General features: G+C 59.1%; 5 protein-coding genes across 5 annotated transcripts; 3 read left to right on the forward strand and 2 right to left on the reverse strand.

Moving 5' to 3' along the window:
- Positions 1–937: 937 nt before the first annotated feature.
- PSY2 (Psy2p) lies at positions 938–3,244 on the forward strand (the record flags this gene model as incomplete). The annotated part of the gene is made up of 1 exon (XM_018857651.1): positions 938–3,244. One exon carries the CDS (start codon positions 938–940, stop codon positions 3,242–3,244), a length of 2,307 nt encoding a protein of 768 aa, XP_018710873.1.
- A 473-nt stretch (positions 3,245–3,717) lies between these two features.
- On the forward strand, positions 3,718–4,584 carry METBIDRAFT_43860 (uncharacterized protein; the record flags this gene model as incomplete). Its single annotated transcript, XM_018857706.1, has 1 exon — positions 3,718–4,584. One exon carries the CDS (start codon positions 3,718–3,720, stop codon positions 4,582–4,584), a length of 867 nt encoding a protein of 288 aa, XP_018710874.1.
- A 572-nt stretch (positions 4,585–5,156) lies between these two features.
- AGE3 (Age3p) lies at positions 5,157–6,206 on the forward strand (the record flags this gene model as incomplete). The annotated part of the gene is made up of 1 exon (XM_018854220.1): positions 5,157–6,206. One exon carries the CDS (start codon positions 5,157–5,159, stop codon positions 6,204–6,206), a length of 1,050 nt encoding a protein of 349 aa, XP_018710875.1.
- A 115-nt stretch (positions 6,207–6,321) lies between these two features.
- On the reverse strand, positions 6,322–7,369 carry CWH8 (Cwh8p). The gene has a single exon (XM_018854878.1). It carries the CDS (start codon positions 7,127–7,129, stop codon positions 6,437–6,439), a length of 693 nt encoding a protein of 230 aa, XP_018710876.1. The 5' UTR covers positions 7,130–7,369; the 3' UTR covers positions 6,322–6,436.
- Positions 7,370–7,555: 186 nt separating this feature from the next.
- On the reverse strand, positions 7,556–10,776 carry METBIDRAFT_32365 (karyopherin beta). The gene has a single exon (XM_018856039.1). It carries the CDS (start codon positions 10,520–10,522, stop codon positions 7,922–7,924), a length of 2,601 nt encoding a protein of 866 aa, XP_018710877.1. The 5' UTR covers positions 10,523–10,776; the 3' UTR covers positions 7,556–7,921.
- Positions 10,777–11,020: the final 244 nt, after the last annotated feature.

Raw genomic sequence — 11,020 nt, forward strand, 5'->3', positions numbered from 1 at the left:
CCACTCACTAAATACCACTCACTAAATACCACTCACTAAATACCACTCACTAAACATCTCTCACTAAACATCTCTCACTAAACATCTCTCACTAAACATCACTCACTAAATACCACTCATTAAATATGTCTCACTAAACATCTCTCGCTAGATAAGCTCGCTACGCAACCCTCGTGATTCCTGAAAACAACTCTCACCACCAAATGCCCCCCCCCTCCCCCCCACCCGTTCTGCCTTTTCCAATATTTGCAACCTAGCGCAGCCGCGCCCAAAACACGCCGCGGCACGCTCCCACCGCCCCAATATAAAACCACAAATACCACGCCAAAAATCACACAATGCCGGAAAAACAAAACAGAAAACACCAGTCCCCATTCTGCCACTACACACACCCACCCATCACCGCCAGCATTGCCACATCCAACACGGCCCGAGAAAACGCTCCCCTCCCATTTCCCTCTAGCCCCAGTCGGCCCAGCCTGCCCAGCGAGGCCGCGCGGCCGCCCATGCAGGATCACCGGCGAACCTATACAAACGGAGCGGAAACCACCCATTTCTTTACCCCACGGCCCGCCTCTTCTTTCGGCCCCCGGCTCCCTTGTCTCGTTCTGCAAACACAGACGCCGCCGACCCGCGCACGTGACCACGCGCCAGACCCCAGCCGCCGCCTTTTCCTGTGCCGCCGCCCGCGTCTTTCCGAGCCTCTGCCCACCACCATACTACCGCCAGCCCGCGGCTGGGAGCCCCCTGGAAACACGCCGCCAAGCCGCCCGCCGGCACCCAAACGCAGCCCCGGCCCCGCGTGCCACAAAACCACCCCCCTGTCTTTTTTCCCGGGGCCCGCCGCGCCAGAACCGCGCCGCACCGCGCCCCCTAGCGCGCTCCAGCAAACAGCCGCCGGCAGCCCGCCAAACAGCCCGCCGGCAGCCCGCTTGCCATGTCGCAGACCGCCCCCGTAGCCTGTGCGGAGAGCAGCGGCACGCCCGCGGCCACTGACGCGCTCCGGAGCGAGAAACCACGGCGCGTGAAGGTGTACTTGCTCCAGGGCGACGACTGGCTCGACAACGGCACCGGCTACTGCACCGGCGAGGTGGACGGCGCCAGCAGCAAGCCGTGCTTCGTCGTGCGCAGCGAGCTCGACTCGCAGCACGTGCTCATGCAGTCGTTCTTGGAGGGCAGCATCCAGTACCAGCGCCAGCAGGAGACGCTCATAGTGTGGACGGACCTCCGCGGCAAGGACCTCGCGCTCTCGTTCCAGGAGAACGACGGCTGCAGGGACCTCTGCGACTTCATTGTGCGCGCGCAGCAGGGCCGCTGGGCACCGCAGGTGTCGCTCTACTACGTGCTCCTGGCGCCCGCAGGCTCCCCCGACGAGGGCCCCCGCGAGATCACGGAGCTCATCACCGGCCCGGTGGCGTACCCGCCGCGCGAGCCCGACCGCGCGGCGCTCGCCGCGGTCTTGGACCTGCTCACGCAGGCCGCCGGCGCGTTGTTCTCGCGCCTCCAGATGCTGGCCTTCCTCGCAGACTCCCACTACTTCGACGCGCTCTTCCGCCTCTTCCGCCAGCGGGAGGCCGCGCGCGACCTCGACGCCGTGCTCTGCCTCAACGACATCGTCAAGGCGGCGCTCCACTACAACGAGCCGCGCGTGGTGGCCGAGCTCGTGTCCTCCGAGACCCGCGCCATGGACTTCGCCGGCGTGCTCGAGTACGACCGCACCGTGCCCGGCCTCCGCGCGTGCCACCGCCAGCACTTGCAGGACCGCTCCCGCCTCAAGACCGTGGTGCACGTGCCGCTCCCGCCGCACGGGCCGGACGACCCCATGGACCCGTTCCGCCGCGACTTCGTGCTCCAGTACTTGCGCGGCGTGGCGCTCGCGCACGTGTTGGACGAGCCGGCGCTCGCCGTGCTCGAGGACTTGATTCTGAGCAACCACTTGGACATCCTCGCCTTCCTCCAGGACGCGCCCGCCAACGGCAACTTCCTCGCGCGGCTCTTTGCGCTCTACGACGCGCCGGGCCGCCCGCAGCAGCAGGCCCGTGACGGCGTGCGCCTCGTCCACCAGTACGTGCTCGTGGCCAAGGCGTTCCCGGCGTGCCAGCTGGCCGGCTTCTTCGCCGAGCTCGTGCGCCGCGGCGTCTTGAAGATGGTCAAGCACGCGTTGTGCGACCCGGCCCGCGCGCTGCGCGCCATGGGCATCGAGATCTTGACCGCCGTCATCGACCAGGACGTGGCCTTGGTCGGCGTGCCGCTGGCGCCCGACGACGCGGACGACTCCGCGGACGACGCGTGCCCCGGGCCGGCCCGCCCCGGACACACGCCCGAGTCATCCGACTCCATCCGCTGCAACTTGATGACCGACATGTCCTTGACCTTGGCCTTGGGCTCCTTGCTCCTAAACGACCCCGACCCGGCGTTGAAGACCCAGACCTACGAGGCCATCAAGAGCCTCCTATGCTCCACGGTGTTCGACGTGGACTTCCCCGCAAAGACCGACGGCGACGCCCACGTCAAGTCCTACTTCGAGGCCTTCTACGAGCAGGTGGCGCCCACGCTCTTCGCGGCGTTCATCGACCTCGCAGGCCCCAGCGAGAGCGCCCGCCAGGACGCGGAACGCCGCGTGCGCGCAGACCCGGCCCTTTTCCAGCGCCTCTGCGACCTCATCTCCTTCTGCTGCCATGAGCACGAGTCCGCCATCTGCCGCCCGTTCTTCACGCGCAGCGGCGCGCTCGACGGCATTGTCAGGACTCTCGCCTTGGACGTCCACGTGACGATGAAGCTCGCGGTCTTGCGGTGCTTCAAAAGCTTGATCCTGCTCAACGACCACGCGTTCTGCTGCTACATGATCCACAACGACCTCTTCGCGCCGTTCTTCGCGTTCTTCGACACCGTCGTGGACCAAGACTCCTTGGTCAACTCGCTGTGCTTGGACTTGCTCGGCATCATCATCAAGCGCAGCTCCCACGACTCTTTCGGCTGCTTGGCCGTGCACATGAGTCTGCGCTACAGACTGTTCTTGGAGTCCAGGATCAGCTACGTGTCCACCGGGCGCGACTTGTTGGCCTCTGCACGGAGGTTCAAGGACAGAGCAAAAGACAGCACCGTCACCAGTGTGGATTTGGACCAGGGCCATTGTCACAGCATCCACCCATCCTCGCCCATTGCGCGAGAAGTGAATGGGTGCAACACAACTACAGAGGGCAGACAGGCCAATTGCAGTTTGCTAGATGCACACGAAGGCTGAGACTACGCTTTCTGAGACAATTGCTCACTGCACTGAGCTAGCACCGCGATGCCGGCCCAGCTCCGCGACTGGCCATGCATTTGGGGCTCTCGTCCCCACAAGCTTGCGAGGGTTTATACTATTCACGCTCAATGCGCACACCCTGCCTGGAGTGCCGAGTGGAGATCACTGGGATGCCTGTGAACCATGCTGGCAAGAAAAAAACAGGAGCTTCAAGGCTTGATATTCTCCAATAAGCACATTCCAGCTGAGCAAATAGCTCCGGCATTTTTCGCCAGCTGGCTCCGCTTCAAAACTACTTCGGCAACTCTGCTCATGCGGCCGAATTGCTCCTCGGCCCAACCCCGCATAAACCCGACGCTGTATGCAGACCACGCCATACATAAAGCAGTGGAACTGCCTGTGCGCTGAGGGCAGACGATATTCTGACACTTCACAGAAGCATCAACACGCAGCAAACAACAAAAGAGGCCATGGTATTAACTCAAGAATTCGTCAAAGACTCGGTCTGGAAGGCCGATATCTTCAAAGGCAAAGTCGTATTTGTCACAGGTGGCGCCGGCACGATTTGCCGTGTGCAGACAGAAGCAATGGTCTTGCTTGGAGCTAACGCGGCTATTGTCGGCAGAAACAAAGAGAAAACAGACCGCGTGGCCGAGGAGATTCGCCAATTGCGCCCGGGCGCCAAGGTCGTCAGCTGTCCCAACACCGACGTCAGAAACGTGCAGTCGATTGCAAAGGCCGTGGAGCAGACAGTGCAGGAGCTTGGCCGGATCGACTTCCTCATTGCAGGTGCCGCTGGCAACTTTTTGGCAGACTTTAACCATTTGTCGTCGAACGCGTTTGCCTCGGTGGTCAACATCGACTTGCTTGGGCTGTTCAATGCAGTGAAGGCAACGTTCAACGAGCTCAGAAAGAACAAGGGTGCCATTCTATTCGTCTCGGCCACGTTGCACTACTACGGCGTGCCATTCCAGACGCACGTGGGCGCGGCGAAGGCCGGCGTCGATGCGTTGCTGAATGCGTTGGCCGTGGAGTTGGGGCCCTTGGGGATTCGGACCAACTGCATTGCGCCCGGCCCGATTGCGGGCACGGAGGGCATGGACAGGCTCGTCAAGAACCAGGACGAGTATGTTAGCAAGATCCCGCTCCAGCGGTTGGGCACGACCCGCGACATTGCGGAGGCCACGGTGTACTTGTTCTCACCGGCTGCCAGCTACGTGACGGGCACGGTGCATGTGGTGGATGGAGCTGCGTGGCAAAACGGGCAGCTGTCGATGCAAAACTTGTACCCAGTGGAGCTCATCAAGAGAAACAGCGAGGTGTTGGCCAAGCTTTGATTCCGGCAGCTGAGGCCGGCCAAGAGGGCGAAGATCCCAGAGCGACGCGGCGATTGAAGCTTGGAAGAACAGATGAGACGAGAGTGGCTAAGGTGAACTACTGCGAAAGAGAAATGAGGTGGTACGAGCTTATACGATGGCACCGGGTGGAGACAGCGGAGAATCTGGTTATTCGAGGCTGAGAAGAACATGCCCAAGTGGAACAGATTAAGGAAAGAAAAACGAGGGGAGGCAACGGACGGGTTCGTGCGAGGCTCAACTGTCCTTGGGCTTCCCGCTCTTACCAGCTGAACGACTAGTGCTAGGCATTCATTACGTTCACACAATCAACAGTATCTTCACGCAGTATTCGCCACACGCTAATCCCGCTCCCAAAATTCTGATGTACCTTCCACCTCCGTACCCCGACATCCTTCCAGGTCCAGCCCCACTGGCGCGCCCGCCCTAGACGTGATTGCCGCGCTCCACTGATTGGCACGGCGCACGACCGGCTGTATACACTAACCAGTCGTTGATAGCACGCACCCAATCACCTGGTCTTCGTTGCACCGCCCCAATACCCCTCCACAAACATGTCCATCGATCCGGAGAATCGGCGCAAACTCCTACTCTTGCAGAAGGCCGACGACAACAAGCGCTGCGCCGACTGTGACGCGTTCAACCCGCAGTGGGCGCTGCCCAAATTCGGCATCTTCATCTGCCTCGAATGCGCTGGCATTCACCGTGGTTTGGGCGTCCACATCTCGTTCGTCCGCTCCATCACCATGGACCAGTTCAAGCCCGAAGAGGTGCTTCGCATGGAGAAGGGCGGCAACCTAAACTGCCGCAAATATTTCGAGGAGCATGGGCTCGACGCCGCGTTGCCGCATCGCGCCAAATACGACAACCCTGTCGCCGAAGACTACAAGGAGTACTTGTCGTGTCTCATCGAGGGCAGGCAGTTTGTGCCGCCTGACCGCTCGCAGCAAGCTGCGCCGCCGGCGCAGCCGAATCCTGGCCAAAACACGCTTTCACAGGCGCCTGTAGTAGACAAGGCGCGCACCGAGGCCTATTTTGACCGTATCCGCTCGCAGAACGAGACGCGCCCGGAAAACGTGCCCCCTTCGCAAGGAGGCAAGTACGCCGGGTTCGGCAACACGCCGGCGGGGCAGAGCCGCCAGGGCGGCGCCAGTGGGGCGTCGCCTGGTGAGCTCTCCGTGAACTCGTTGCAACAAGACCCTTTGGGCGCGTTGACAAAAGGATGGAGTCTCTTCTCCTCGACAGTGGCGAAGTCCGTCAACGAAGTGCATGAATCCGTGATCAAGCCGGGGTTCACGCAGTTGCAGGGCAGCGAGCTCGGCAGCGAAACCAAGCGGGCCATGGCGCAGTTTGGCCAGAAAATGCAGCAGACTGGCAAGTACGGGCAAGAGACGTTCAGCACGTTCACGCGAGACGTGCAAGACAAGGGCTTCAATGAGTCGGTGGGCAGCTTCTTCGGGAATATCGGTGGCCGCACGCAGGCAGGCTCCAACGTCGACAGGGCGTTCGGTTTCAAGAAACCCGACAACGAAGCTAAGATGCCTGCGTTGGGCAGCGACAGTCTTGGTGGCCACAAGGACGAGGACGAGTGGGATGCCTTCTGAGCCGCCCGGACCGTCTGCATACATCTCCAGCATATACTCTCGGGTCTTCATAATAATACACCTTCTACACGGGCCTGATTCTATAACTCTCGCCATCGCTTGCTTCAGCATCTGCAATAACACCCATTTGCGAAAACACCCATCTGCCCCACCCATCTGCCTCACTCCGCACACCACAACGGTTTTAACTCTCCACCCCATTCCTCTCTTGTCTCATTTTCCAACCCTCCCTACTCCTGATGGGGTTTGCAAACCAGACCTCGCTTTTTGGCGACTCTGCACTCGTCCACCTGCCGTGCCTCTTCTTCAAACAGCCGGTAACAATGGTAGTACGAGTCCTTGACACTGAAAAACGCCACCACCCGCCACAGAAGCACCCAGTCCACAAGGCCCACGTCACGTGCCAGCAGCAGGACCACGAAGTAAAATAGGCCCCACACCACGCCCACTGCCAACCCCACCACCACTTGTGGCGTTGTATGATACTGTAGGTACACACGAGAGAATGCCACGCAAACGCCCGAGACTACCAAAAACATTCCGGTCCCGGCCTTGTGCACCTTTGTTACTGGAATCTGCAATATCACCACGCACATGTAGTATGCGGCGAAGAAACCCATGAACTGAGAATGTGCCGAGGGCATGCCATGGCCCAACACCAGGGAGCCTTCGCCAAAATGGCGGTGAAAATCGGGCCGCGGCTGTTGCACGGCACGCTTGATGATGACATTCAAAACCTCGCCCACGAGATGGCCTCCTACGGTGATTACAGGCTGGATTTCCCGGGTGACCAAAAACCACGACGTGTAGAACACCATCACGTAGATGGGGAAAAGAGAGAACTGCACACACGCAGTCGACACGAGGTCATTGGGGTCGTACAAAATATACGTGTGGTAGAAAGGCACCGGGTTGTATTCCATTCTCAGTATGGGGCCGGGAGCCGTTTTTCGTGGGATCTGAATAGATGGAGGAGCGCGACTCGAGGCACAAAAATTAGCAGCGAAGAAAATAGGCAGAAAATAGACAGAAAATGTGCAGAAAATAGACAGATAATAGGCAGAAAATAGGCAGAAGAGGAAAATAGACAATAGTCAGGGAAAATTAGACAGGGGGGAAATAGACGGAGGAGGAAAATAGACAGGGAAAATAGACAGAGGGGGAGAATAAACAATAGACAGAGGAGAAAAACAGACAGGGGAAAAATAGACAGAAGAGTAAGAGGAGTAACATAGAAAATAGACAGGGCAAAAAATAGACTGAGGAGATAAATGGACAGAGGAAAAACAAGATTTTGTGCCGCTTTTGCGGCGGCACAAAATCTTGTGCGGGCGAGAACTGTTTACTCGTGGGTCAGAGATATGCGTGTATTGGTCATACTATTACTTAGTCTGATGAGGAATCACTTAGAGAAGAACCTGCGGAGATCGTCCGGGTTTGAGATGCAAGAGATGAGAGAAATGAGATGAGAGAAAAGAGATGAGAGAAAAGAGGCAAGAGGAATGAGAGATGGAGAGTAATATATGTAGAGGTGAGGAGTACCGTGGGGGCCCACGGATTTAAATAAGTCGAATGTGAAGCGTCAACACCACCAACAGGGGCGGCGCGCATGCTTGCGTGATCGTCATTGGGTCGGGCAATGGCATAACTGGTGCCGCCCGAAGGTTGTTCCAGTGTCAAGAGCACCTTGGTAGCTGCAGCCGCCTGCACGCACACTAGCCGATATGGCGCTTCTGGCGGTCTCTCGCCCATCTGGCTGCGTCCTTGGTCTGTTGCGTGAAAGAGATGTTGGCCCTGGTCTTCTTGATGAACGGTGTCACCCATGGTTGGTCGTAATAGTTTTTCAACTGGCCGTCCTGGTACATGGCCGCGATGTCACCCAACAAGCCCACAGCAGATCTGGCCGTCGATTCGTTGGAAGACATCTCTACGTCTCCCGAGATTTGCTCGATCAACTGGAAGATAGGTCCAAGGTACATGAACAACTGCTGTTGGTTGGAGCTTAGACTGCTCACAATACCCACGTAGCAGTCCAAGACCGCCTCTTTGACAGATATGACGTACTCAAGCGAATCATAGGAACTGTCCTCGGGCACAATTGTAGAGAGTTGCGAGCAGATTTGCATGACAACTTCCATGTAGGGCATGAAACCTTCGCCAATCACACCAGCAATATCGCCGAAGCAAGACAAAATGGCCGGCTTCAATTCGCGCTTGCCGTCCTTATCGTTGAGGTCCTCACCCAAGATGGACATCAAGCCCTCCAAGAAGGGGGCGATAGCGTGTCCAAGGGACTGCGCCAAGTCAGCAATGAAACCGACCGCCGTAACACAAGTGGGCGACAGGACGTTTCTTAATGCCTTGGTCAAGTAGGGAACGAACGAGTCCATGTACTTCAAGAAGTCAGGCCCGACGGCACCAGACACTGCAGAAATAGCAATGAAAATGTCCTCCTCGATCAAAGCATTGGGTTCCTGAGAGTCCAAGAGCTTGATGAACATGGTCATCAAGCTGTCGGAGGCTCCCTGGACCTCGCTGCTGAGTCTTCTGATGGTCGTGGTCAACAAGGACAAAAGATTGATCTGCAACTCTTCCAAAGACGCTCTGCCCTCGGAACCGAAGGACTGCAGCTGCATAGCAATTGTGGCCTCTAACCTGCTGAGGACCTCGGTGGCGATTTGCTGGATGATGGGCATGGAGTCATTGGCACTGTATGTGACAAAGGCCGATAAGGCTTCGTAGGCGGACGCGCGGGAGTTGAACTCGTTGTCCTCCTTGCCCGAGAGCTGCACGAGCGCCGGGACAAAAGTATGGTAGTACTTGGACATCACGGAGGATTCCTGCAGCTGCGCATCCATACAGAGCTGCTCGAGGAGGTTCATCAAGGTCCAGCAGCAGTTGACCGAGACCTTCGGGTGGTCGCTCAAGCCGAGCAACAAGGCCTGCAACAAGGGCTCCAAGTCGGAGTCGAGGTCCAAAGCGGAGAGCGCGACCTCGGCGATCTTACCCAAGCACCAGGTGACGGTCTCCTTGACCTGCACGGTGGGGTCGGAGATCAAGCCCATGATGGGCTTGATGGCCTCCTGGATGGCGGGCTTCAAGTTGTCGACGTCGGGGCCCTCCAAGATGGAGCCGAAGGCCATGACCGCGGCCTCGCGGTTGCGCCATTCGGGCAGGGCGATGTTGGCGGCGAAGAAGCTCAAGGTGGGCTCGACGACGTACATGCCGGTGGTGGTGGCGAAGAGCTGCAAGCAGGAGCCCGCGGCCATGGCCACGGACCAGTCGTCGTCGTCCGGGTCGTCGTTCTGCTTGGTCAACAAGGTCAACAAGACGGGCAAGACGTCCCTGCACGCTAGGAGGGTGAAGTTGTAGGAGACGACGTCGGGCGGCGGCTGCTCGCCGCGCTCGCTCAACTCGTGGAGCTGGAAGGCGATCTCAAACTCCTCCTCGCAGATGGTGGACCAGAACTCGATGGCCATGCACGCCACGCTGTCGCTGGTGCTCTGCATGCCGGCGATGGACAACGCGTACAAGGCCTTCTCCATGTACACGGACATGTGTTGGTAGTACAACTGCACGATGCGGGCAAGGCAGGCGAACGCGGCGGCCTGGAGCTCCGGGTCCGCGGCCTGCGTGGCCTCGCACACCACTTGCATGATGAAGTTGCGCTCGCCCTCGCGCTGGAAGTTGAGCTTGATGAACAGCAACGAGTAGATCAACGCGTTGAGCGCCGTGAGCCGCACCGCCACCGACGGCTCGGTGGCCTGCACGCCTTGCACGATGGCAATCAAGATGCCGTTCAGCTGCGCGAGGAGCTGCGGGTCGCTGGCGTCCGCGCTCTCACAGATGTAGCCGATGGCCAAGAGGCACGCGCGCTTGACGCTGACCGGCTGCTCGGTCTTGGTGTGCTCCGTGATGACCGGGAGCAACTCGGGCCACTCGTTGCGCGGCAACTCCACGAGCGCGATGGCCGACACCACCTGCGAGATGGACGTGGTCATTTCCTGGTCGTCGCTCAACAACACGCGCACGGCCTGCGCCTTGATGGCGGCCTTCAGCTCGCCGTCCAACTGCACCCAGCGCGCCTGCTGGGCGTGGCGCTTGCGCAGGTCCTTCAGCGTGAGCTGGTTCTTGATGCCCAAGGCGGCCAACATGCGCACCTGCGGCTTGGCGCCGCTGCCCAAGATCTCGGCCAAGTAGCGCATGTACTGGGCAAACGAGTGCTCGGCAAGGTCCGCCAACTGCCGCTCGGCGGCGTTTCGCGAGCCCGCGTCGGGCGACATCAACGCGGTCTCCAAGAGATTGGCGATGTCCATGGCGCGGGGGGATGTGGCTGCAAAAAAAGCGGACTTGTGGGGCTGGTAGGGGCCGGGCTGGTGGGTAAGGGGTGGGCGGCAGAGGGGGCGATTGGGGTCGTCTGCGGGGGCGCCGGGGGCGGGGGAAATGCCGGTTTTTTTGGGTGCGGGTTCAACAGGCGTGCCGAGGTAGAGGGCAGGCCGGATTTGGGGCACGTAGTGGGGCGGGGGGTTGAAGAGTGTTGCTGCCTAAACCGGTGGTTGTTCGGTTTGGGAGTAGCTGTTTGCTGTTGGCGGTGCGACATGAGGGCGCGCCGAGAGAAAATCTTTTGGTGGTCGTGCGCGGGCCAACAGTGGGGGCAGGCGCCGGGGCTGTTTCTGGTGTCGCTTGTGGTGTCGGGCGAGCGAGCCTCCACCATAACTCTGCGCTTGCTTTGGGTTCTCTTATGTTTTTTATTTTTTGATTTGGTTTGATTTGATTTGATTTGATTTGATTTGTTTGATTTGATTTGATTTGGT

This window comes from Metschnikowia bicuspidata, assembly GCF_001664035.1.
Source record: "Metschnikowia bicuspidata var. bicuspidata NRRL YB-4993 chromosome Unknown METBIscaffold_4, whole genome shotgun sequence".
In the NCBI taxonomy this organism is placed as follows: domain Eukaryota; kingdom Fungi; phylum Ascomycota; class Pichiomycetes; order Serinales; family Metschnikowiaceae; genus Metschnikowia; species Metschnikowia bicuspidata.